Source organism: Lutra lutra, chromosome 1 (assembly GCF_902655055.1).
Source record: "Lutra lutra chromosome 1, mLutLut1.2, whole genome shotgun sequence".
NCBI classification, from domain to species: domain Eukaryota; kingdom Metazoa; phylum Chordata; class Mammalia; order Carnivora; family Mustelidae; genus Lutra; species Lutra lutra.
The window spans coordinates 220058537-220085356 of record NC_062278.1 but is presented as its reverse complement, the minus strand read 5'-3'; the positions used below and the strand labels follow the sequence as shown (position 1 = coordinate 220085356).

Below are 26820 nucleotides of genomic sequence, written 5' to 3'. Positions count from 1 at the left end.
TCTACTCATAAAAGCTCATCGAGCTGTAATTTTGATCTGATGTCCCCTCCTCCAAGAAGCCCTCCCAGATCGTCAAAAGCATCTCAACCATCCCCATCCCCCTTGGTTATTTCCTTCTCAGCCCCCACGTATAACTCGAACCCCTGGCATGACCCTGATCGTTTTCTTCATTTGCTTCCTTACTTGTTCCTGGTGTCCCCTTCCCTAGAACGCCACGTGCACCAGCTCGTTCCCTGTTGTGGCCCGGGGCCCGACACACAGAAGTTTGCTGAATGAATAAATGCATTCACGAGGCGGCCTGCGGGGCCACATGGAGTGAGGGTGGAAGGCGCTGGGGGGCCCGGGGAGCACAGGGGGGTGGTGCGCGGCCTTGAGCGCTCTGCGCTCTACCCACCGGGGCGAGGAAAGATGTGCGGACAGTGGAGCTCGGAGGTCACCAGCGGTGGCTGCAGGAACAGGACAGAGGGGTACTGCGGGGGTCCCCCGGCTAGTGGTGGCCACACAGCCATCTGGCCTGTAAGGTCCTTCTCCAGAGGACCACGCCGGCCCCAGTCCAAAGTGTCCCCTCAGGAAGCTGGACATTCAAGTGCGAATTAAACCCGGAGTGCGTGGAGGCCAGGAATGAAATCAGGGAAACAAAGGCACAAACAAGGGACTCCCTACGGGCTTGGTCAGAGGAGCGAGCGACTTGACCTCGGGTGGTGAGTTTGGGCCCTTGCAGGGTGTAGAAAGTCCTTAAATAAAACTTTTTTAAAAAATTAAAAATTAAAAAAGTGCACAAACAATAGAGAAAAACCAAGAACCCAAAAGCTGGTTCTTTTAAAAGTTTTCTTTTAAAAAATTCTTTTAAAAGTAAAATTGACACAACGGGCCTCGAGTAAAGCCTAGAAGTAAGTGTCAAGTCGCCAGACAGCATACCAGGAATGAGTATCACTTACTAACGACACTGCAATTAAAAACAAAGTATTTTTAAATAATTTACGTAGGGTGCCTGGGTGGCTCAGTGGGTTAAGCCTCTGCCTTCGGCTCAGGTCATGATCTCAGGGTCCTGGGATCGAGCCCCGCATCGGGCTCTCTGCTCAGCAGTGAGCCTGCTTCCCCCTCTCTCTGCCTGCTTGTGATCTCTGTCTCTCTCTCTCTCTCAAATAAATAAATAAAATCTTTTAAAAAAATAAAAATAAATAAATAATTTATGTATTTATTTTTTAAGGTTTTATTTATTTACTTGACAAACAGAGATCACAAAGTAGGCAGAGAGGGAGGGGGAAGCAGGCTCCCCACTGAGGGGCTCGATCCCAGGACCCTGAGATCATGACCTGAGCCGAAGGCAGAGGCTTTAATCCACTGAGCCACCCAGGCGCCCAAACAAAATACTTTATTAAGAACAAAAGTCATATAAAATTAAGTGAAACACGCGTGCAGCGCAGCTTCGGCCTTGGGGCCACCAACCAGCCTTCAAAGCTTCCTCACTGAGGGAAGGAGCATGCTCACTGGGCCACAGGGGGGCAGAGGTCAGGACAGTGGCCACGTGACCTTGGGAATGCACCGCCCCTCCCCATGCCTCAGTGTCCTCTAATTCCGGGGTGAACAGGACCAGCTGCCAGCCGCACGGCAGGAAGGACTGAGACGGTCGGTGAAAATGTCCTGGGGCACGGGAGATGCACGATGCTCGCTGTCTGCACTCTCACTTCCACGTCCGCTATGGATGGGCTCTGAGAGCTTCCCGGTATTCATATATTTATTCGAATATGTGTCTTAGGGAGCCAAACTTAGCTAGCCTCCCCCCACCACTGACAGCATGTGAGTTTAGAAGTGTTAATACTGCAAATGGCCCACAGTCCAAAATAAAGACAAATTACAAGTTTTTACTGGGAGAGAATTCACCGTTCTGAAGTGTGCAGTTCCGTGGCTTTTACAGTCCCAAGGTTGTGTAGCCAACACCACAGTCCAATTCCAGGAGATAAAAGCCGGCGAGGTGGGGGAGCAGTCAGTGTTAAAGCCAGTTTAAAGAAAACGGTTACATGACTCAAGAAATAGAAAAGAAGCAAAGAAGAGGGCAGGAGGCAGGTGAGCAAGGCTGGGGGATGGCCGGGAGGGTGCCCAAGCTCATGATGGCCCCGCGTGATGACTCCATGTGATGGCCCCGCGTGACAGCAGGGCTCTGGAGCCCAGCCTACCTGCTGCCAACACCCAGGTGCCCGTGGAGAAGGGGGACGGGGTTCACAGGATGGGGGCCTGCACAGAGCCCACTAGGGGGTCTCAGGGACTCCAGGGGGGCAGCAGGGAAGACAGAAGATGAGGCCAGGCCCCTCTGAGAGGTCAGAAAACTCCTCTTCTTGGGAAGAGAACAAGTTTTTAAACTTCCCTTGGAAATCGGAAACCCTTGCACCTCCCAGGGCTATAAAAAGGCCGTGTCCCCTGGCCAGGCTAAAAATAAAAGATTCCCCACCCAGAAGCGCTGGGGGTGAGAGGGGGCACGGTGTGGGCCTGGCTGGGATGGAACTTGCTGTGTGACTTAAAGCAGGTGTTTGCCCTCTCTGGGCTGAGATCCCCAACAGCATTAGACTGGACAATTTCTGAAGACCCAGTTAATGGGGATATGTATACGGCGGCTGTTGTTACGGAGGCTCTAAGCGGGAAAAGAGGGCTGCCAGCATGACCTGAAACTTGGCACTCTCTTAGGGTGTTTGCGGGGGTGGGGTGGGGGGGTGTCTCTGCTCCTCCAGCGTCTCTCCAGCCCCAGGCAGGGGAGAACTGGAATCACTATCCCATGGCGACCCCTGGTGGCGCAGAATACGCACTGCAGCATCTTCTGGGTCTCCGCAAATAAACGCGGCATCCTGTTCTGGGGGGAAGGGGGGCCACATATGTGACACAGGTTCTCAGGTGGATGGGCTCCTCCCCATCCTTCAGGGGCGCCAAACTACCTCCCAGCATGGGGTCTTTGCATAGGCTATACCTTCAGTCTGCAGTAGCCTTACCTTCTTGGAATGCTTCCTCCAGGAAGTCTCCCATGACTGCCCCCAGCCCCAGGGCCCCCACAGTGGCATCTGCGTCCCCCATCACACCCAGGACCACCCCGACTGCAACCACCTAGTGGTGTGTCTGTCTCCCTCACAGAGCTGTGAGTCCCGTGAGGGCAAAAACAGGGTCTGCTTTAGTCAACACTTTGTCCACCAAATCTGAAATCATCCCTGGCATACATTAGGTGCTCAATACACACTGTTCAATGAACATCTGTTTAATATATCTGTTCAATGAACAGATGACAAAGCGAATGAACAATTTATTCACCAGCAGGGAGGAGGGAAACAGAACAAAGAGGTTATTTTAAAGATAAAAAGATTTGCACATTGATTTAAGTTCATTTATTAAGCACCTGCTGTGTGCCAGGTACCGGGGTCCAGCAGTGAAATCAACAGATAAAATTCCCATCCTCTTGGGAAGGCAGGGGGGATGGGAGGATCTGGTAGACAAGGTTGTAAATGATTTTAAATGGGGTGCTCAGAGAAGCCTCCAGTAAGAGGATACATCTGAGCCAAAATCTGGAGGACGTGAGGAGGGGACTATGTAGGCTTCTGGAGGAAGGACATTCCAAGTAGAGGGAACCACCCATGTAAAGGTCCTGGGGTAGGACCACATCTGGTGTGTTGAGGCCCATGTGGCTCGTACAGACTAGGTAGGTGACGGGGGGGGGGGGGGAGCGGTGGGGAGTGCAGCTCGAGCCGGGCCTTGGAGGCGGCAAGGAGGACTCCTGCTTGTACCCCAGAGAGGTGGGAGCCCTGGAAGACTGCGGCAGATGCCCCTCTGGTGGGCCATCCAGTTCGTGCGGGAGATGCAGAAGATTTGCAAAATTCCAACTCAAAATCCCTCAAGTTCTGCCAGGGGCCAGGTGGCAGCTATGCACGCACCAGGTGACACTGGGCAATGCACTGCTGTCTCTGGGCCCAGAGAGCGGGAGGACATTTGTACAAGATCTAATCATTCCAAGCAGGGACAAAGCTATGAACCTCCGAAAACAAATCATCTGTTACTGATTCGTGTTTCCCAGTTTTTGAAGAAGGGGAAATTTTCAAAAAATTCCCCCCTGTTTATCGTTGAGGCTGTTTGTCTTAGCAGGGACAGGGGGGTTTCCCAGGAAACACTCCAGGCCTGGTGGCCACCAGGGGGCGCTAGGGCAACAGGACTTGAGGCTGAGCCTCCAGCTCTGGGGACCCACAGCAGGGCCTGGAGTTGTCCTAGCCCACCTTCTCACCTCTGGGCCTTTGCCCATGCTGTGCACACCTCCAGGAACTCTCTTCCCAGCCCACGGCTCGTTCCAACATACGACTCAGAGCTCCGCTTACTTCCTCCTTCCAGAAACTTCTCTTAATCCCCCCAGGCTGGTCAGCGGTCACCTTTGGGCCTCAAGAGGCCCCTACACTTCTCCCTCACAGGACTAATCCCCTGTCACTGTTTCTGTCTCTGGCAGCTGACCCGGAGTCCTGGGAGAATAGGACAGAGTTGTCTCAGGTCACCTTGGGGGGATGGTGACCACATGGTCACCACCGTGCCCACAGGGGCTGCACCCAGTAGGAGCTCAATAAATGTGGTTTGGGTACGGAGAGGGATGAGTCCACATCCTCTCCACCCACTGCCCTGTGAACCCCAGCGTCCCGCATAGGCCTGCCCACCTCAGATGCTCTGAATACTGTTCCTCAAAAGGATTCACTTATAGAGCAACTACCAAACGCTGGGCGCCAGGGAAACTACCATGACCCAGACAGATGCAGGAGCCAGGAGAGGGACACGACTATTTCACAGAATAAAAAGAAAACAATAGAGGTCATGAATGAGCCGTCTGCACAATCTCCATATGGGCTAGAAGCCAGTAGAGACACCTGTCTCCTTCCTCTGCCCCCAGAGGCTACTTATGTGCTCTGTGACCTTGGATAAGTGACTTCCCCTCTCTGGGCCTTTGTTTCCTCATCTGTAAACTAGGGACAAGGATAGTCTCCGGCTCCTGGGCTGTTGGGAGGATAAAATAAGCTCAGCCAGGATGCAAAGCCTCAACGCAGGGCTTTCAAAATTCCTGTCCTTTAAGTATGCTGCAGTGACACAGGGACATCCAAAGTACTGGAGTTCCAGACCTGAAGTCACTAGATCGGTGTATGGATGGGAAAGATGAGACCCAGGAAAGGGCTGTGACTTGTCCCAAGTCTCACAATGTCTCAGGGATGAAATAAAGACTCACGCTCTGAATGTCCCCATTTGTCCTTCCTCTGCCTCCACCTAGGTCCATCAAGGCTGGCCTGGACCTGCTCTGTTGCCACTGCTCTGGTCCCAGGCTCAGGACGGGGCCCAACTTCTGGCCCTGGCCTTCCCAGAGCAGTCACCAGAGGACGCAGATGAACACTTGAGTAAGCTCCTGCCAGCTTATGTCCACAGCCTTTCAGGGACACCACCTCCCTGAGGGAAAAGCCCAAGTCCTCCCAGAGGCCCGCAAGGCCCAGCGGGAACCTGCTACCGTCCCCTCCCTGCCCTGTCCTCCTCCCTCTCTCATTCTCCTCCAGCCACACAGGCATCCTGGCTGTTCCTCTAACATGACAGGCGGGTCCTGCCCCAGGACCTTTGCACAGCTGTTGGCTCTGCCCAGAAAATCACCCTGGTCCTCAAGCTAGTCTCATCATGGCCAGCTCCTCTTCCTGTGGGTCTTGGCTCTAACACCACCTCCTCAGAGAGGCCCTCCCTGGCCACTCGGGACAAAGTTTTCCCACCTAGGACACTCCTTCTCACCGTTCATTTCTTCCAATATCCCTTCACTTTCAATTCACTTCAATTATCTCATTTCATGTGATGACTCATCCACTGTCCCCTCCCCTCCACCTCCAACTAAAAGAAGAGCAACGGATAGATTGCCTCTGCCTTTGCCGCTACTGCACTCCAGTGCCTGGGTCAATCTGGGTACACAGTAGGCGCTCAATAAATGTTCACATGAACAAATGGCCTGTTCACAACCATCATCCAGTTACTTGCAGCTAGCTCTGGCCTCCACTATCAGACAACCATCTGTCCACAAACCCAGCCCACCTCTGCCCACCCTGGAAGCCGGTCCCAGGCTCCTCCCTGGGTTTCACTTCAGTGCCACAGAGACTCCAGAAAGCTGACACCCAACAAAATCTGAGTCAGCGGCTAAAATAACCAGCAGTATCTGACGGCATGGGTGACTCAGCCAGGCCTGCCACACCAGCCCTCTGGGGCCTCAGGAAACGGAGGAAAGGGCTTGCAAGTTAATGTTTGAGCACTATGATTGAGCCTGTTGTGCGGGAGGGGCCGGCAGCTTTCCTGGCCCTGGCGGCTGGAGTTCACCCTTCCTGCACTCCTTCCCTTGGAAATTATAATTCCTCCACTTCTGACCTGTGTGACCAGTGGGGAGTCAAATTCACCCCTTTGAGCCCATTTGCCCTATCCCTAAAATGAGCCCAACAATATAAGCTTCTACCCTGGGAAAGGTCAATTTGGGGGATTAAAATAGGTTCAGAAGAGGGAGGCTAGCTCAGTGGGTGGGGCATGTGACTTTTGATCTCAGGGTCCTGAGTCTGAGCCCCCATTGGATGCAGAGATTACTTTAAAAAATGAAAACAAAATAAAATACGCTTAGATCTTTAAAGCCTAACAAGTGTTAATTCTATTCTTTCTCAAAGGTCTGTGACGCTGAGAAAAGATTAACCCCGTCCCCTCCAGGCCTGCTGTTTATGAGCACTTACACTGCGAGCTTCAGTGTCTCGCGCAGGATCTGCTGACCTTGAAACACCACACCCACTTCTCAGATGAGAACTGGAGGCTCGGAGAGCCCAAGGCCTTTGCCCAAGATCACGTGGTCAGATCTGAGCCAAGAGAGGTGGAGGGGTGGCACGACATACCAAAGCAGGACCCCGCAGCCAAAAGAAGCCCAAAAAAGAGGGGCTACAGCAGTGGGTGCTAAATGCTGTGTCTTTTCTTTCCCTGTTCTCTTGTATTAGAACCATAACTTTAAGCAAAGCGCCTGGCCCAGCAGAAGACTACATTTCCCAACGTCCCTTGCACCCGAGGTACCACGTGACTACGCTCTGGCCAATGATATTCGAGAAACCGCACACTGTGACCGGTCCCTGCCTCACACGCGAAGAAGCCCGCTCCTCTTCTCGGGTTCCCTTTTTTGGGAACAGAAGTCGTCTCCCAGAGGAGATCGGCACCGCAGAAACATTCAATAAATATTTACCACAATTAAAGCACGGTAGCCACATCCCCCGCCCGCTCCCCGCACCACCACCCAGGGCAGAATTCGAAAATGCCGCGTCCAGTTCTGGACACCGTGCGCGCCAGAAAGTCATCGGGTCCCCTTTGCACGGTTTCCGCGGAGCGGCGGCCGACGTCACGCTCCTCTGCCCCCTGTGGAAACGGTGGGAGTGTCCCCAAGGTCCGGGTCCTCCTGCCCGCCACCCGGTCCCTCTGCCCCTTGCGTCTTGTCCTCGGGCGCCTGGGTCCCTCTCTGGTTCCACATGTGGTTGTGGAGGCCCAGCTGCACCATCTGGGCGTGATGGATGATCAGGGGCTGCAGCCCGGGGCTCTGGGGGGGCGCGGGGCCGGGAGGTGGGAAGCCGGGGTGCGGCGGGAAGGCCGGGTGCGGCGGGAAGGCCGGGGGCGGCGGGAAGGCTGACGCGGGCGAGCCGGCCACCCACGCAGGCCCCGGGGGTGGCTGGTGGCCCGGCCAGGAGGGAAAGGGCGGGGGGGCGCCCAGAGGCCCCGCGCCCCCGGGGGACATCTGTGTCCCAAATGGCATGTGGCTCCCAAAGGCCGCCCGCAGGGCCTCCATCTGCTCCTGCCAGCTCCAGCAGCTCTGGAAGTAGGCCGAGTAGGCGGCGTTCAGCTTGGCCACCTGCTGCCGCTCGCCCTCCAGGTGCCGGCACTGCTCCTGCAGGGCCCGGACCTCCTGCTCCTTCTTCCACTGGGCCTTGCGGACTCGTAGCTTCTGCGGCTTGAAGGTGTTGGCCACCTTCCTGTCAAAGATCCGGGAGTGCTCGTCCAGCCACACCAGGCTGGTGAGCAGGCTGGACGTGTGCGGGCTCAGCTGGGCCCGGGAGCTCTCCCGCGGCAGGAAGGGGATCACGCAGTCTTGCCGCCCGTGCTGCATGAGGCTGCTCATCAGCGACTGGCTGGCCTGGTGGCGGCCCAGGTGGCAGTCGAAGCTGGGGGTGAGCAGCAGGACGGTGAAGGCCGAGTGGTCGATGGCATCTTGCAAGCAGTGCAGCTCACCCCGCCCGGGCACCTGGAAATCTTCGCAGAAGGTGGCCCCGTCGGGAACCCCCAGGGCCTCCAGCCTCTCCCGAACCCGCAGGGCGATGTGTTCATCCGCGGCGACGTGCAGGACCACGAAGTTATAGAATTTCTGCTCTGACTCCAGTTCGGGAGAAGGGGGGCAGGGGCTGAACGCCAGGCCAGGGGAAGGAAGGGTGGACGGAGGAGGGCCCGGAGAGGACGTGGGCGGGGTTGGCGGCATGGGTGGGCGTGGGCTGGCCACCTGGGAAGCAGTATCTTCCACAGGAAGTGGGAGTGGGGTCTGGTCCTTGTCAGGGCAAGGGTTTCTGGAGGCCAAGGAGGAAGATTTCGGGCCTCCCAACTCTTCGGTGCACTCCACGGGGTAGTGGGTGCTGATTTCCAGAGCTCTGGGGGCATCTGGCTGGCCAGCATGGCTTGCATCTGGGACCAGTTCAGTAACCCTGGGGACTGGGCTGCTTGGTAGCACCGGGGAGCTGTCACTCTCCCTGGATGGGGGGCGGTCAGTCTCCCCCAATGGGGGGCTGGCACTCTCCCCAGATGAGAGGCTGACGGTCTCCCTCTGTGGGGGGCTGGCAGTCTCCATGGATGGGGGGCTGATCGTCTCTTCCAATGGTGGCCAGCTCACCTCCTCAGGCTCCTGGTAGCCCGTGGGGGCAGGATCGGGCACCGGGCTGGCCTGGGGCTCGTCACACAGCTTGCTGGGCCCATGGCAGCTGCGGGGATGGCTGAGAAAGGGTAGGGTGGGCGACTGGCTGATTTCCAGATTGCTGGCCAGGGAGGCGGGACTGCCGGTGGATCTCAGGGAACGCCCTCTGCTCCAGCCCGAGAGGTGCTCTATGGGCTGCGGGAGGCTGCGGGTGCCCGAGGGTGACGCTGAGGAGGCTGGCAAGCAGCCCAGGTCAGAGTGAAGGGGTTGGAAGCTCCCCGGGTCCCCGATGATGCCCCACCCACACCGGTCCTGGGCCTCTCCCTGGAGCTCAGCGAGCCGGTGGTCGTCCCTGGAGCGGAAAGTATGGAGGGCAGCCCGGTAGGCCGTGTCCCGCATAGTGGCCGGGCATAGCTTCTCCTCGGTGAGCAGGTGGTACACCCGGGCAACTGCCCAGGACAAGTCTGGGGGCTCCTCTGGGGCCTCGGTGCTGTCCATGCCGGCCCACTGGCGGGCCACCAGCTGCGCCACTGCGTCCGCCTTCAGCGCCTCCAGGGAGATCCTGGCCTCCGTCTCCTGGCCCAGCTTCAGGAGCACCATGGCGTGCAGGAGGTCCGCCCCCCGGCAGCCCGGCCGCAGGGTCTTCAGCTTGTGCTTGAGATGCAGGAGCTTGCCTTGGCCCGCGGCACCTAGGATGTCAAAGGCGCTGGAGAGCGACAGGCCCGCGCAGGCCATGGGCATGGGTGGGTGCGGCCCTGGGAAGCAGAAGCACTGGGTGGCGGAGGCATGTTCCACACCACTGGCCTTCCCGCATGCTCGGAGTCCCCTACGGGCTCACCATACCAAGTCTCACGGGGGACACGGCCGTAGACCTATGAAGCAAGAGCGACACGGTCACCTCCAGAAAGGGGACAGCTCCAGGAGGTGGCCAAGACTCCGCCACCTGCCTGCCCTCCAGTGCCACCCCCACACATCAGGGTGAGCTTGGGAAAGCTCCCTGCCACGCTCCCCACCCCTGCCCCGCCTCCATTTCCCTCCTGCAAGAGGACAGAGGTCGACACTTGCCTGGTGTCACCCAAGACATAGACAGTATTATTTTCCTCATTTGCATCTGAAAAAAAAAGCGTACCAGAGAAGGAAGGTCACTTGCCCCAAGTCACACAGCCAGTGGGGGACAGAGCTGGGATTTGAACCCACGAAGTCTGGCTCCAGAGGCTGAGGGCCCAACCATAGGAGTATACTGTCTGTTAGGAATAATAAGCTTACTTGTGGGATCGGTTCATGGAATTGTGCTGCCTTCACGTATGGAAAGTTCTGAGCCCGATGACCAGAAGTCAGCAGGCACTCAGTACCTGTTCACTAGGGAGGTGATGGGGCTCCCAGATGCCCCCCCCAGGACCTCCACCCTGGTATTCATGGCCCAGGGCGGCCCCTCCAGCGGAGAGCCAGAGCCAACCTCGGTGACTGATGGACTCCGGCAGAAGTGATGGGCGGTCACTAGGGACATCAGGTTATAAGACACTGGCTTGGGACGCCTGGGTGGCTCAGTGGGTTAAGCCTCTGCCTTCAGCTCAGGTCATGATCTCAGGGTCCTGGGATCGAGCCCCGCATTGGGCTCTCTGCTAGGCAGGGGGCCTGCTTCCCTCTCTCTCTCTGCCTGCCTCTCTGCCTACTTGTGATCTCTGTCTGTCAAATAAATAAATAAAATCTTAAAAAAAAAAAAAAGACACTGGCTTTTTTCTAGGTTCCCTCTGCTTGGAGGGCTCCTTCCCCAGATCTTTGCCTGAGGGATGGTTGTCTCATTATTCAGCTCTGACGCGTGTGTCGGCTGTCCTTCCCAGTCCGCCTCTCCCACGTCACCTTGCCCCCCCCCCAGCGTGTCACTGGGTGAACTTTTCTTGTGTTAGAATCTTCCCATTTGGGCGCCTGGGTGGCTCAGTGGGTTAAGCCTCTGCCTTCGGCTCAGGTCATGATCTCAGGGTCTGGGATCGAGGCCCCGCATCGGGCTCTCTGCTCAGCGGGAAGCCTGCTTCCCCCTCTCTTTCTGCCTGCCTCTCTGCCTACCTGTGACCTCTCTCTCTCTCTCTCAAATAAGTAAATAAAATCTTTAAAAAAAATAAAAAGAATCTTCCTGTTTGCCATCTGCCTCCTGACCAACGAGTTTCTGAGGCTAGGGCCTCGCCTCGCCTAACACTGCTGGTTTGCTGGGCCACAGAACGGGGACCTAACCTCGTGGAATGAATGAATGAGGCCAGAACTGATATCCTGCCAATGTTGTGGATGAAGAAAGAGGCACGGGGGCGCCTGGGGGGCTCAGTCGTTAAGGGTCTGCCTTCGGCTCAGGTCATGATCCCAGGGTCCTGGGATCGAGCCCCGTGTTGGGCTTCCTTCCCAGCAGAAAGCCTGCTTCTCCCTCTCCCACTCCCCCTGCTTATGTATCCCTCTTTCGCTGTGTCTCTCTCTGTCCAATAAATAAATAAAATCTTTTAAAAAAAAAACAAAAGAAAGAAAAAACGGGCACAGGAAAAGGCCTTTCAGGGCACCTGGGTGGTGTCAATCAGTGAAGCATCTGCATTGGGCTCAGATCATGATCCCGGGGTCCTGGGATCAAGCCCCATGGGGAGCCCACGAGGGGAGTCTGCTTCTCCCTCTCCCTCTACTGCTCCTCTGCTCTCTCTCTCTCTCTCTCACTTAGTCTCTCAAATAAATAAATAAAATCTTAAAAAAAAAAAAAGAAAAGAAAAAAAGGCCTTTCTCAAGGGCATGCTACAGGTTGCTGGGGAGAATATTCCAAATCCCATAACTGAGGTCGCCAGGTGCTCAAAGCACATCGTAATCAGACTTAGGAAAAAAACACACACGTTCGGATCCATTCCAGGAGACTGAGAAGCCTTTACGTGCCCTTCAGCTGGGCTGGGACTTCTGTCTGGTCCACCCTAGTGCCCACAATGACACCGCGAAGCCCAGAGCCGTGTATCTCAATCAAGAACACCTCTGACTGCCAACCCCCAACCCTTGGCCACATCTGGGGACATCAGTGGTTGTCACGACCACAGGGAAAGGGCGCCTGGCATCGCGTAGATGAGGCCAGGGATCCTGCTCGCTCCCCCTTCCTCGAGCAGTGCCCAAGATGGCACCCTGAGAGAAAAGGATCCCGTCACTGAAGACCTGGTCTAGAGCCAAAGCTGACTCATGGATCACAGACCATGAATCACAGACTCAGTGCAAAAATGATTCAGGGTTTTTTTTGTTTTGTTTTGTTTTGTTTTTTAATTCATTTTGAGTAGATGCAGCCCACTAGGGCCCCAGGGCCAAGGGCCAAGATTCCAGGAAGGTCAGATGCAGGCCAGGGAGGGCATGGGGAGAACTGGCACCGGGGATGGGGGCAGAACCACAAGGGGGACAGGACTGAGCTGCCCCCCGGAGCAGGGCAGAAGAGAAGTGGCCGAGAAGGGGCAGAGGGAGTGGTGCTGGGGGGAAGGATGTAGAGAGGCAAGTGGTTGTCTGGCTGTTTCAGAAATAGAAGTGGCCCAAGATGCTGACATGCAGATGTATGGGCCGGGGGAGGGGCTGGGGAGAAAAACAGCACAGATCTCCCCAAATGTAGCTGACTTCCTCATATGGAAGACAGACAACAAATGAGTGACATTCATAGCACATCAGCTGGGAATAAACACCAAGGAGAAACATGAGACAGGAAGGAGGGTCACGAACCCTGATAATCAGGGACGGGGGTGTTCACAGTTTTAAATAACGCGGTTCAAGGAGGCCTCGATGACAAGAGAAATTTCAACAGGACATACGAATGGGACCCAGAGGGACAACTGATGGAAGAGAGTTCCAGGCAGAGGGGGAACAGCATGTGCAAAGGCCCTGGGGCAGGACCAGTCAGGATTGATGGAGGAGCAGCAAGGATGCCTGCTCAGCTGAGTGAACAAGAGGGAGAGAGGGAGGAGGGGAGGGCAGGGAGAGGAACTGGCGGGTCCTGCAGAGCTGTGTGGGCCATGGGGGGAGGACTTGGGCTTTCACACAGAGGGAGGGGGGACCTGAAATTTTAAACCACCTTAGACCTGTCTCAGTGTGGTGGCTGTAGCTTATGTGTGTTGCCACAAGGAAAAACAACTCCACGGGACCACATCGGTGAATACTTCAAGAGAAGCCAGAAATGCAGAGTTTTAGGACACTGCTAAGTTTTGCCAAGTTGGCAATCAATTCAAAAAAAATTTTTTTTTTAAGATTTATTGAGGGGCACCTGAGCGGCTCAGTCATTAAGCATCTGCCTTTGTCTCGGGTCATGATCCCAGGGTCCTGGGATGGAGTCCCACACTGGGCTCCCTGCTCAGCGGGAAGCCTGCTTCTCCCTCTCCCACTCCCCCTACTTGTGTTCCCTCTCTCGCTGTGTCTCTCTCTGTCTAAATAAAATCTTTTTAAAAAAATTATTGATTTACTTGGGAGAAAGAGCCCTTGAGCAGGGGGAGGAGCAGAGAGAAAGGAAGAGAGACTCTCACGCGGACTCCATGCTGAGCAGAGAGCCCCCCATGGGGCTTGATCTCACATGACCCTGAGATCACAACCTGAGCCGAAACCAAAAGTCAGACGACCAGTGGACTACGCCACCCCAGGTGCCCCTCAAATTTTTTTTTAAAAGATTTTATTTATTTGACAGACAGAGATCACAAGCAGGCAGAGAGGCAGGCAGAGAGAGAGGAGTAAGCAGGCTCCCTGCTGAGCAGAGAGCCCGATGCAGGGCTTGATCCCAGGACCCTGGGATCATGACCTGAGCCAAAGGCAGAGGCTTTAACCCACTGAGCCACCCAGGCCCCCCTCAAATATTTTTAAGACACCTTGTGAGCTTAAAAAAAAAAAAAGGTTGGCCAATATGCAAAGTAAAAACTGCAAACGTTATTTGTTGCATGATAAATAGTGAAGTGAGGAAGAAGCAAGGAAAACATTCATTCAATGAGGAATTTTCCAGCATCTGCCAAGTATCAGGCTCTGCTGAACCCACCAGGTCAGAGAGAAGAAAACAGAAACAGACTCTTTCCTCTTGGAGATGACAGTCCAGTGGGCGTGATATTTACATGATATGTATAGGATATATACATAATAGGGTAATAAAGTGGGTATATGTATAGATAAAATATAAGCAATGGGTCTGCTTAACTGAGGACCTACTCGAGGCCACCGGTCGCCAGGCACGGTCCTGCCTCAGGACCTTTATACTGGCTATTCCCTCTGCCTGCCAAGCTTTTGCCAGGTACCCCCACCGCTCATTCCCTGTCCTCCTCCAGATTTTTTTTTTCCATTTTATTTTATTTGCAGATTTTTTTAAAAATCAAGATTAGCTTGACGATGGGGTGCCCGGCTGGCTCAGTAGGTAGAGCGTGCGACTCTTGATCTTAGGGTAGCGAGTTCAACCCTCCCTGTTGGGTGTAGAGATTAGTTTAAAACAAACGAACAAACAAACACACAAACACAACTGCACATAACAGCTTAGAACAGAGACCAGTGACCTCAGGACACTGTGCATCACTGCCTTGGACAGAGGTCACTGGCTGCTCTCGTGGTTTTTGGCACACAACAGTGCGTGGCCACTGTCCACCTACTGAAGGGTCACAGCAGTGACCATGCAGCCTGCAGCGCCGAAAATACTCACTCTCTGGCCCTTTACGGGAAACAGGTATGTGATTTTTTCCACACTCTGAGGGGTGAGCTTGACTAAGGTAGCACAGCTGAGACGGAGTGAAAGCCACTGGTGCACACACGTGTGTCTGTAACCATACCACCCAACTCTCTCTCTAGCCCATACAGTTACTGCAAAGCACAACAGGCTGTTACCCCAAACTGTGCCACTCTGAAGAATTCCCAGGTTGGAACCCTAACACCTGGGAGCTCAGAATGTGACATGCATCTGGGACTGGGGTCTTTACAGGGGTGCTGAAGTTAAAATGACGTCATCAGTGTGGATCCGAATCCAGTGTGACTGGTCTCCTTGGAAGAAGAGGAGGGGAGGACACAGACGTGCACGGTGTCAAGACCGGTGAGGACGCAGCGTCTGCACGCCCAAGAGAGACACCCCGGAAGGAACCAAACCTGCCCCCAGCTTCCTCTCAAACTGCCAGCCACCTGAGCCCTGAGAAGATACATTTCTGGTGCGCAAGCAGCCTCCTTCTTTGTATTTTAAGGTATGGCCACAAGGCTACTGAGCATTAGAAAGGTAGCCACTGCTGCCGAGGAGAAACCAAAATTTGCAACTGGGTTCATTTTTAATTAACCCAAATGGAAAATGATAAGCCGAGGAAGCCTCAAATATTCTGTCCCCGTTAAACGCAGTCTTGCTCTGGAAGGACCAGATTCCACTTGGAAACTGTTGGAAATACAGCACGGGAATCCAGGTCCGGTAAAAGACACACCAGATTTTGAATAATCAGCGTACACACACACACACACACAAAGAGGTAAGATGCCTCATTAGTAATGTTTTGTATTGGTTACACGTAGGTTCTATTTTGATACATAAAATGCATGGAGAGAATGGATTTGACCTGCTTCACTTTTCCTTTTGTTAATATCGCTGTTGGGGAGTGGAAAATGGCATCGGCACCCCACGTTATGTTTCTGCGGGACATCGAAGGTTTACACGTTGGCACCATGACCCAGTAAGGCTGGGATCATCGCGTTTTTGACACAGGAAATGCTGCTTTTGTGTGCTGCTTATGGGCTGTTTTTAGCTACCTACCTACCTACCTACCGGGAGACTGGGTAGAGGGTTACAGGTGCAAGGGAGCCATGAGACGCAGACCTACAGCTCCTCCTGGCGGTGAAGGTAACTCCCCACCAGCTGTGTCACAGGATAAAACCTTCAAGTTCAACTCCTGCACGACCCACCGTCAAGTCTTTCTGAAATTAGCAAGATCGCTACTCGGAATATGGTCTGATATCCTCCCTCAACAGCAACGAGTCCCAGATCTACCATTCTCTCCACTTCCCGAGGAAAGTGTGTACAGCTGCGTACACAGCTTAAAAGGAGAAAAGCCCAGATGTGTCGACATGTGCCCTCCAATCTTTTTTTCAAGATGTTATTTATTTGTTTGGGAGAGAGAGAGCACATAAGAGAGCAGAAGCAGGGGGAGCAGCAGAGGGAGAGGGAGAAGCAGGCTCCTCCCGCCAAGCACGGAGCCCGATATGGGGCTCCATTCCAGGACTCTGGGATCATGACCCCAGCCAAAGGCAGCAGTTCAACCAACTGAGCCACCCAGGCACCCCGTGTGCCCTCCAATTTTTAAGAGACAAAAGTCACAGCAGATAAAATGTGCAGAAGCATAGCACCTGGGAGAGGGCACAGGGAGGGCGGGGGCTCGATGTCACGTTCTGTTTTGCACTGCGTTTGCTCTGAAAATTCATCAATTTCTAGACTTCGGATTGGTGTCCTATTCGGAATTCAGGTTGTACATAAATTAAAAGAGAAAAAGTTCAGGGCCGCCTGGGTGACTCAGTCGATTGGAAGCCCACCTTCGGCTCAGGTCATGATCCTGGGATCCTAGGACTGATCCCTGCTTTGGGGTCCCAGCTCAGCAGGAGTCTGCTTCTCCCTCTCCCTCTGGGCCCTCCAACCCGCCTACCCCCATTCATGCTCTCTTTCACTCTCTCCAATAAATAAATAAAGGCTTTTAAAATAATAAAAGGAAAAAAATTCAAAAAGAGTTCTCCAACTCCGCCGCTGGCAACAATGTAATCAGGGAGAACAGGGCAGTGGCTGTCCTTGTCTGAGAACCAACACCTGTCTCACCCATGTGACGCCCACCTGAAATGAGTCACTTCCAGGGCAAGGGAGAGCAGATGGAAGGCAAAAAATGCCCTTGGCGTTCCAATCTCAGCTCCACCACTCCCAAGGTAGGCCCTTGGGCAGGCCGATGTGCACAAGCGTGCCTCAGTGTTCTCATCTCTGAAATGGGAGCATTGAGAACCCCTATGCACCATCATGCATTACAGGCGTCTGGATGTGAGGAATCATCAAGCCAGGCCAATGGAGAAGCTGCGGGATATCCACTCTCTGCTTGATCCTGCCTCAGGATCCTGCCTCAGGGCCTTCGCATCTGCTGTTCCCTCAGACTAGGACATCCTTCCCCAGACAGCCGCATGATCTCCGCATTGCCTCCTTTAGGTCTCAGCTCAGATGTCACTTCCTCATCAAGGTCAACCTTGGCCACCCTGCTTAAAACTGAAGCCCACTCCCCCACACTCCCTGCGTTCTTCTTCTCCTTCCAACTCCTCCTTCCCCGATACTATAGATCTACCAACTTACTTTGTTGAGAATGCGTCGCTTCCCCCCTGAGTCAGACCACTAAAACAGGGGTGTTCACTTGTCTCGTTCACAGCTGCATCTAACAACAGGCACACAGGAGGCATTTAATAAATGTTGACCGATGGGATCAATCAACGAACGGACCTGAGAACCCCTGGCACACAGTGAGCGCTCCATAAATGTTTCCTGCTGAATCTTCTCCCCAGCCAGACAAAAAGTCTAATCGGCTCCCACCAGGACCGGTGCAGAGTCGAAGCACCATTCTCTGCTTTTGGCTTATTAAGAAATGTTACAACACAATATAGAAGGCAAAACACAGCCAGACTCTCCCTGAAAACTATGGGACCAGAGGGACATTTGCTCACAAGGAGTTTGCTGCGCACTTACTAGGCAGCGAGGACAGGATGAAGCACCTGGGAACATTAGAAGTTAGGGCTGTTTGGGGACACCTGGGTGGCTCAGTGAGTTAAAGCCTCTGCCTTCGGCTCAGGTCATGGTCTCAGGGTCCTGGGATCCAGCCCCACATGGAGCCCCACATCAGGCTCTCTGCTCAGCAGGGAGCCTGCTTCCTCCTCTCTCTCTGCCTGCCTCTCTGCCTACTTGTGATCTCTGTCAAATAAATAAGTAAAATCTTTAAAAAAAAAAAGAAGAAGAAGAAGAAGAAGAAGTTAGGGCTGTTTGGACTGCCCCTCTGCACTCCGGAAAGGGAGGCACAGAGAGGTAGAGACACTTGCCCTGGGTCACACAGGTGGAAAGTAAGGAGGCAAAGATTGAAACCAGGCAGCCTCGCTCCAGGGAATCCGCCCTTATTCAGTGAGTACCGACTCCGTGGGGCCCCTTCCCGGGCCAGCGGAGAAGCCGCGGGATACCCCCTCTCTGCTTCCGGCACGCATCACCACGACCCATCACGGTTCTTGCTTATCGAAGGCACCACTCTGCCCCTGGTTCTTCAAAAATGTTTGCAGAAGGATGAGTACACACCCCTATCCAGAGGAGGAAACGGAGGCCCAGGCGGGAGCCCCCTGCACCCACCGACCCACCCCCTCAGGCTGGTACCCACACCCGGGACCTCCAGCTTGCCTGGGAGTCACAACCGCGCCCCCTCCCCGGCCTCCCCTACCTCCTCCTCCTACTTCAGCCACAGGGAAAGGGAAGAAACGGCGGGCGGGTGGGGGGGGGGGTCCCGTAAGGATCTCCTGGGGCCCCCAACTCTGAGTGGTGACAGCAGCCAGCACTGGGCCGACCGGCAACGGCTCCTAGACGGGGAGAAGCCGACCCCAAACCCCAGCGGAAGGGGCGAGGCGTGGGGCCTGGAGATTCTCAGATCTTCCCTGATGGGGACTGGAGCCGGGGAAAGCACGCTCCTGACGCGGGAGGGGGTGCCGGGAGCCCCGCGAAAAGTGGATTCGGGGCCCGGAAGGAGCTGGGGTGAGGGGCGGCGCAGGCGGGGCAGGAAGAAGGTGGGGCGCGAGTCTACGAGCTCGGGAGAAATTCCTGAAGAAGTTAGGAGCAAACGCGAGCGCGCGCGCGCGCGCGCGTGGAATAGGGAGGTGGGGGGAGGGGTACTGGAGAGGAATCCGGGGTGTTGGGGCGAAGCACCGGACCTTGGGGAGAAATCCCGGCTGCCAGGGAGGGATTCTGGGTGGGGTAGGGATCTGGGGAGCTGGAGAGAAACCAGTGGCGTTTGGAAGGAATTGGGGTTTGGGGAGGGACCCAGGATGGTGGGAAGGAATCCAAGGGGGTTGGGCGGTCTTCGAGGCGTCGGAAAGGAATTCAGGGTGCTGGGGAGAGATCTGGGGTGCTGGGGAGCAATACGGCGAGGAGGAATCGGGGTCTGGGAGGAAGGACCAGGGCCACCCGGGAGGGGAGCCGAGCGCTGAGGGGCGCGAGGGCTCCTGGAGCCGGGCAGGGGATGCGGCTGGTCTAGAACTCCAGGCAGGAGCCGCAGCCTCCCCGGCCCTGCTCGGCCGGCTCTCCCTGCTTTGCCACCTACCCGGGGTCCCGCTCCATGGATCTTCTGCGCGGGGGCTGGCGGCCTGTCGACGGTGCCGGCGGGCGGCGGGGCGCCCAAGACGCGAGGGCGGCTCCACCCCGCCCCCCCCACCCCCGGCCTCCGCCCGCCCCTTCCGCGTCCGGCGGGGAGCGAGGCAGGAAGGTGAGATCACACTTTCCCCACCGGGCGGGGAAAGTCCCGGAGGCGCCCCGCTGCGACACCCCGAGCGCCCCCGTGAGCTGCCATCTTCGGGGACTTTGGATCCCTCCTGCCGGGGTTCTGGGGACCACCAGAAGGGCAGAGCCCTGCTCTCCGCGCGCCCGCTGTCTAGGGAGAGAGTAAATACAATTTTAAAAGTAGACCATCTCGGGGCGCCTGGGTGGCTCAGTGGGTTAAAGCCTCTGCTTTCTGCTCAGGTCATGATCCCAGAGTCCTTGGATCAAGCCCCATGTCTGGTTCTCTGCTCAGCAGGGAGCCTGCTCCACCCCCCCACCCCCCCACCCCACCCCCGCCTGCCTCTCTGCCTACTTGTGATCTCTGTCAAATGAATAAATAAGATCTTTAAAAAAAAATTAGACCATCTCAACTGGTGATAATGCTTTCCACGGAACAGAACAGGGGGATAGGGTAATATTGGGGGGACTACCCGAAATCGGCCACCCTGGAGGGCTTTGGGGATCCGCAGGTGGCTGGAAGAGGGGCAACCGAGATGGCATATTTTGAAGCTACAACACATTTAAAAATTCATAATGGGTCCTAAACTTTTGGGGTCCTGGATCCAGCCCCCACATGTCCATTGGCCATAGTTAAAATGTGGGACCATCACACTTTTAGGGACCCATGAAAACGTTTTCATTTCTTTTCAAATCAGAAAGAAAACAATGAATATGGTTCATCCCGGATTATATCTGCCCTTATACCAACATGGTTGTAAATATCATTTGTATTCGTTTATTTATTTTCACGGACAAGGACCTAGGAAAGTCAATGCCTTTGACCAGGTTTCTTGGTCAGTTTGGAGAAGCTCAGAGTATGTTCCCAAAATACCATTTGTAGATGTGTAAAACGATATACAAGAAGTTTCGAGGAAGTCCATTATGTTGAAATACATCTATTAAGATATTTTGGGGGGGGGTGCCTGGGTAGCTCAGTGGGTTGGGCCTCTGCCTTCGGCTGGGGTCATGATCTCAGGGTCCTGGGATCGAGCCCTGCATCGGGCTCTCTGCTCAGTGGGGAGCCTGCTTCTCCCTCTGTCTGCCTGCCTCTGCCTACTTGTGATCTCTCTCTGTGTGTCATATAAATAGATAGAATCTTTTAAAAAAATAAAGTATTTTTTTTAAAAAACTACTTAGTGATCCATTATCACTAAATGGATAAACACAGTGGGATCCATCCATACGTGGGAATATTACTTAGCCTTCAAAAAAGAAGGAAATCGGCTTTCTGCTACACAGTGCATGGACCCTGAGAACACTTTACCCAGTGAAATCAGGCAGACCCAAAAGGACAAATCCTGTCTGATTCCACTCATAGGAAGTTCCTAAAGAGTCAAAAGAAACAGGAAGTAGATGGTGGGAGCCAGTGGCTGAGGGAGGGGGCAGGGAGTCCATGTTTCATGGGGACAGATGTTCAGTTTGGGAAGATGGAAAATTCTGGAGACGGAGGGTGGGGTTGCTTGCATGACAATGTGAGGGTGCTTGGTGCCGGGGAGCTGTGCGCTTAGAGATGGTTAAAGTGGTAAATTTCATGTTAAGTATATTTACCACAATTTTTTAAAATTGTGTTTAATACTTGTAAGATAATCACTTTAAAATCTTTTTCAAATAGAGCTACGCTAAAACAAACAAGCCTTCGGGCTATGCCTTTATTTTTACCACCACATTAACTGACAAGATCTAATAACCACAGGTGTCTGCCGTATTTCGAGGTATTTGTACCAAAGCAATCAAATATGAAAATATCTGTGAGTTTCTATTGGGGACAAAGTCACAAAGTCACCTGCCGGTGCCTTCATTCATAATTGAGGAAATGGCAAGTATCAGTCAGTGAAAATAAAGACGTGATTTTTTTTTCCCCCATTACTTCATGAATTCCATCATCAGGTTCCCAAGAGGTCCGTGGGACGAGCACACACTGAAGTTTGTGTCAAGAGTCATGAGAGCAGGGCGCCTGGGTGGCTCAGTTAGTTAAACTGCCTTTGGCTCAGGTCAGGATCCTGGAGTCCCGGGATGGAGTCCCACATTGGGCTCCCAGCTCCATGGGGAGTCTGCTTCTCCCCTCTCACGCTCTCTCTCACTCTCAAAAAAATAAATAAAAATCTTAAAAAAAAAAAGAGTCATGAGAGCAGGAGCAAATGGAAGTTAAATGAGTGCTAATTCCTCCCCACCTAGTGTACTTACTTAGTGTGTGTCTCTGGTGGGAGAGAAATTTTATTGAGCACCTACTGTCAGCCAGGCACGTCTAGGCTCTGGGGATCCACTGGGGAGGAAGAAAGAAGTGGTCCCTACCTTCAGGGCCCCTGAGCTAGGGAGGGAGAAGGCATTAAGCCCATCTTTTGCCTCTTGGGTACCCTACCATTGTCCCACCATCTCCGATTTTTGGAGTTTCATTACATACTGGCCCCCACACCAAACACATCTTGGGGAACATCAACCTGTGTTTTAAAATAGCCTCCCAGGGGGATTGGAATGTGCCCATTTTATAGGTGAGAATACTGAGGCTCAGAGAAAGTGACATGGAGGGGGCATCCAGGCTTCCAGGGGAAACCCTGAGCTGCAGATGAGGAAATCGGAGCACCTGTGGTGGTCTCACTAAGCATGACTGTATCACACCTTACTGCGTCCCCAATCATTGGACACACCACTTGCTTCCACCATTCCCCAGGACACAGGAGTCACCACCTTCTAAGGTGGTGATTGTGAACACCAGCCAGGGCATGTCTGAGTGCTGGGTTCAAATCCTCACTCCGACCTTTATAGCTGTGAGGTGGGCCCGAGGGTGAGCCCGCTGAATTGTGCCTCAGTTTCTCTCCCCTGTAACCTGGAGATGCTAACAGCACCTGCCTCGTGGTGTCGATGAGAGGCTTAAGTGACTCAGTGGGCGGGGTTTCTCTAGGATGGTGTGGAGAAGGGGAACTTCTCAGACTTCTCCCCAGACGTGGAGAACATACATTCTCACTCTTACTAAATACTGCCCAACTGTTCCCCAAATTAGCACTCTCCACTTACACTCCCACAGGAAGTGAACACAAGGGCTCATTTCCCCCATCACCTCCTATGTCGCTTTCTCCTTCAGAATTTGTATTGAAGGAGAAATTGTAGACCCTAAAGAGTGTAAGTTTCGACTGGACGGCTCAGTGGATTTTCACATCCATATACACTCCCTGTGGCCAACATGCAGATTGAGACACATATACGTCATTTCCAGCCCCTGGAAAGCTCCATGGGCAACGCTCGCCTGATTTCTTTCACCATAGCCGAGCTTATGTTTTGGAACTTCGCTAACACGGAATCAGAGTCTGGGTTCTCTTGGGTCTGGTTTCTTTTGCTCAATATGGCACCTGTGAGTTTCACCCATGATGTTGCTCTGGACCTTAAAAAACGAAACAGCCAGTTATTTTACCCGCAAAATGAGCTTATTCAGGGATAACAGAGGAATCGCAATTTCGGATGGCAAGACATGGCAAATCATAGCCAAGGCCAGACAACAAAGGGGAGGAGGAAGCTGGGAGGGAATGCTTTGATGCAAAGTCCACTGGAGGAGGAGAAGTCATCGGGAGGACAGCATCTCACGGAGTTGTGGTGGTCTCTCGTTGGCTGAGTGGTGGTGGTTCCTCATTGGCTGGCTGGGCTGTTGCTGGGCAGGAGAAAATCTTTCTCCTGCTGGAGTAGTAAAGTAGGCTTATTTCTGCCCAACTTTCCTGTGTGAGTGCTCCCCCTTTCTGGGTTTTCTGACTCCATTCTACTTTTTTTTTTTTTAAGACACATATTGTTTTTTTTTTAAGATTTTATTTATTTATTGGACAGGGAAAGAGATCACAAGTAAGCAGAGAGGCAGGCAGAGAGAGGAGGAAGCAGGCTCCCCGCTGAGCAGCCCCTGATGTGGGGCTCGATCCCAGGATCCTGGGATCATGACCTGAGCCGAAGGCAGAGGCTTTAACCCACTGAGCCACCCAGGCGCCCCTCTGACTCCATTCTAGATGAGGTTTCTCTTAATTAATTTAAGGTTTTTCTTTTTAAGCAAATATTTGATTTAAACAAAATATTTTATTTATTTAGACTCCACACCCAGTGTGGGGCTTGAACTCATGACCCCAAGATCAAGAGACCCCAGCCCCACTGACTGAGCCAATAGGCATGTCTTTATTAATTTTCATATTTTGAAGATTGGTAATTTATCCATGGTTCTTTGCTGTGTAATATTCACCATATGAGTCTCTCCCAGTTTATTCGTCTACTCTGTTTTGGATACAAAGTTGAGTTTGGGACTATTAAGAATAAAATGGCTGTGAACATTTGAGGTCCTTTATGTGGACATCTGACCACACTGAGCTTGGGTATCAACTCAGAACAGGAGTGCTAGAACAAGGAAGGTGTCCCAGGTTGTTTTGTTTTTGTTTCTCCCAGGTTGTTTTTTAAGTAAAGGTTTATAAACGTTTGTCCAAACCCAGAGCCCTGGGAGAAGGTGACAGCATCCCACTTTGCTGATGAGAAAGCGTAGAGGGTCATTTTAGTTCTCTAGTGGGGCTGGAGGGAGACCCTCAATCCCCCTCCTCACGCCTGTGTCTTGGTCGGGGAGAGACATTGTACTGGTCCATCCCACTGCACCAGCACCAAGCATTTTTTCCTGCCCCCACAAACCGCCACTGTTACCCTCTGCTGGAGGTGTGCCCACACCCTTAGCCCTAGTAACATGAGCATGAAACACATTGCAGCTTTTAAGTACTGGGAAAAATATTCTTGTCTGAGCAGTGAGACATGACAGGAAGGGGTCAAGCAAGGGCTGGCAAGCTTTCCCTATAAAGGGTCAGGCAGTATTTTAGGCTTTGGGGCAGTCTTTGTTACATATTTTTGTTTGCTTTAACACCCTTTAAAAATGAAAACTTTTGGGGGCATCTGGGTGGCTCAGTGGGTTAAGCCTCTGCATTCGGCTCAGGTCATGGTCTCAGGGTCCTGGGATCGAGCCCCGCATGGGGCAGGGAGCCTGCTTTCCCCCTTTCTCTGCCTGCCTCTCTGCCTACTTGTGATCTCTCTCTCAAATAAATAAATAAAATCTTAAAAAAAAAAAATGAAAACTTTTCTGGGGCACCTGGCAGGCTCAGTAGAGGACTCTTGATCTGGCGGTTACAAGTTCAAGCCCCCTATTGGGAGTAGAGCTTACTTAAATAAATAAAGGAAAAAGTAAACTTTTCTGAGCTCTCGGTTCAGGCAAACACACAAGCAAACAAATAGCCCTTTGGCTTGTGAGAATTTGTGCTTTGGGTCTAAATCATTTTGCACAGCGACTGCACGTAGAAAGTATTCACTACCAAGTTTGAGAGGCAGGTTTTCTGGTGTGTATCTAATTTGAATTTGTGATTGCATCTCTTTATTCTTATATTGCCCCAAAATGTTGAACCTTTTTTTTTTTTTAAATTAAGATATACTTGGAAGAGCACAGTATTCCTTTTAGGTGGAGAATATAATGATTTGATAGGGGTTTATGTTGCCCATAAGTCTAGTGGCCAGTAGCCTAGTACGTGTCTGTCCCAGCCAGTTGTTTCTCTTGTGATGGGAAGGGTTCAGGTCTACTCTCTTAGCAACTTTGAAGTTCACGATACGGTGTTGATTACAGTCACAACGCTGTTGTTACATTCCCGGGACTGGTTTCTTTTTTTTTTTTTTTTTAAGATTTTATTTATTTGACAGAGAGAGATCACAAGTAGATGGAGAGGCAGGCAGAGAGAGAGGAGGAAGCAGGCTCCCCGCTGAGCAGAGAGCCCGATGCGGGACTCGATCCCAGGACCCTGAGATCACGACCTGAGCAGAAGGCAGATGCTTAACCGACTGAGCCACCCAGGCACCGTGGAGAGGAGGCTTTTCATACCCACTCTGCTGAGGCTCAGAGAGGTGACCAGGCCAAGTCCCATGGAAAGGGGCAGAGCTGAAATTTACTGAATCTACGTCATTATACGCTGCTCTCTAGGGTCTTCCCAAGCCAGGCTGCGATCTTCTCGTGTGTTTTCTGGACAAGTTGCTGGAGTGAGCTAAGCAGACGAGAGGAGCATTTACGACCCCAGAGGGTCCAGCTCCTAATGGGGGAGACCAAGGAGAGTGCAAGGCTGCTCAGAGAATTCCCAACCTCCAGGAAAAAGCCAAGGTCAAGATCAAGTGTACAGGAGACCTGTCTTGCCTTCCCCTGTACACCTGCCATCCCTCCTTCCACCCTCCCCACTGGCAAGCTGGCCACCCACGTCCCCCACATTTGACACACCAAGAGCCCAAGAGTTTGCAAAAGACAAGACCCTCCCACCTCCCCCTTTATTTTATCCCAGGACCATCGACATTACTTTTTTTTTTTAACATAAAGAAAAGCCTGCAATCTCTCATCTGTCGGAACGGAAACCGACATATCAGATGTGACCCATGACAAGCAACAGTCCTCTAACGACATCACGATGACTTTGTGAGAGAATGGGAGAGAACGTGTTTAAAGCCACGAAGTTAGCGCTGACTTGTCACAAAGCAAGAGCTAACCAGTACACCCCATTTGCGGAGGGAGCCACGGAGGAGCAGTGGGGCTGGTGGGGCAGCCCATCTGCTGAGCTCCTCTGGCAAGTCGGGGATGCACACAGGAAAACAAGAGCCCAGACCCACCTGCCAGACCCTTACTGACCGGGAGACTTCGAGGAAACGATTGGACTACTACCTGCCTCAGTTTCCCCATCCACAAAATGGGGAGCTCAGTGAGAGGGTTTGAGACGAGGCTGGGACATCAGCTGGGGGCTCAGAGCAGCGCCTGGCTCCTAGCCATACCCAATGCTGGCTTGGCACTGTGCAGAAAGAGATTTGCTCCCTGACAGATTAGGGGGCCTGTATGGGGAATCTCGGGGACTCATTAAAGCAAAAAAGACAAAAAAAGAAGTGTTGGGGGCGAAGCCAGCTGACTTGGTGGTTCTCCCCAGGGGCCCCTATCTGAGGAAACCCGTGTTGGTCACCGCTTGGGGGAGGGGGAGTGCCCCTGACATCAAGTGTCTGGGGCAAGGTTCCCAGGGTGGTCCCCAGAAAAGCAACTCAGCCCCAACGTCACCGGTGCTGCGGGGGAGACCCTAAGAAAATCTAAGTACCAGGTTATTCAAACGCGCTGTCCTCCGCAATCTTTGCTCCAGGTCTGGGAGAAGCTGGCCTCGGATGATCACCCTGAAGGCTAGAGGGTCACTCACGAGGGGACCAGGGAGAGGGCTGGTACACCCATGCCCCATCCCAAGCTGGAGCACAGGACACCCGTCCTCAGGAGTGTGCAAGGGACAGGACCAGGACTCTGCCATCAGGGGCGCACCGAGAGAGGCAAGCCCCCGCCCGGCAGTGTGCTCCCAGCCCT

The 26820-nt window shown here is 53.4% G+C and overlaps 1 protein-coding gene across 3 annotated transcripts; it reads right to left on the bottom strand.

Annotated features, from left to right (window-relative positions):
* Positions 1-1723: 1723 nt before the first annotated feature.
* On the bottom strand, positions 1724-19392 carry TICAM1 (TIR domain containing adaptor molecule 1). 3 transcript variants are annotated; one of them, XM_047709033.1, is made up of 3 exons: positions 19243-19366; positions 17250-17328; positions 1724-9816 (listed from the first exon to the last, which is right to left on the bottom strand). In XM_047709033.1, the coding sequence occupies exon 3, from the start codon at positions 9683-9685 to the stop codon at positions 7394-7396; it is 2292 nt and encodes a 763-aa protein (XP_047564989.1). In that variant the 5' UTR covers positions 9686-9816; positions 17250-17328; positions 19243-19366; the 3' UTR covers positions 1724-7393. The 3 variants fall into 3 exon arrangements, with proteins under 3 accessions (XP_047564989.1, XP_047564979.1, XP_047564998.1); XM_047709023.1 differs by lacking the exon at positions 17250-17328 and having other exon boundaries at positions 19243-19392; XM_047709042.1 differs by lacking the exon at positions 17250-17328 and having other exon boundaries at positions 19239-19338.
* Between the last annotated feature and the right edge of the window lie 7428 nt (positions 19393-26820).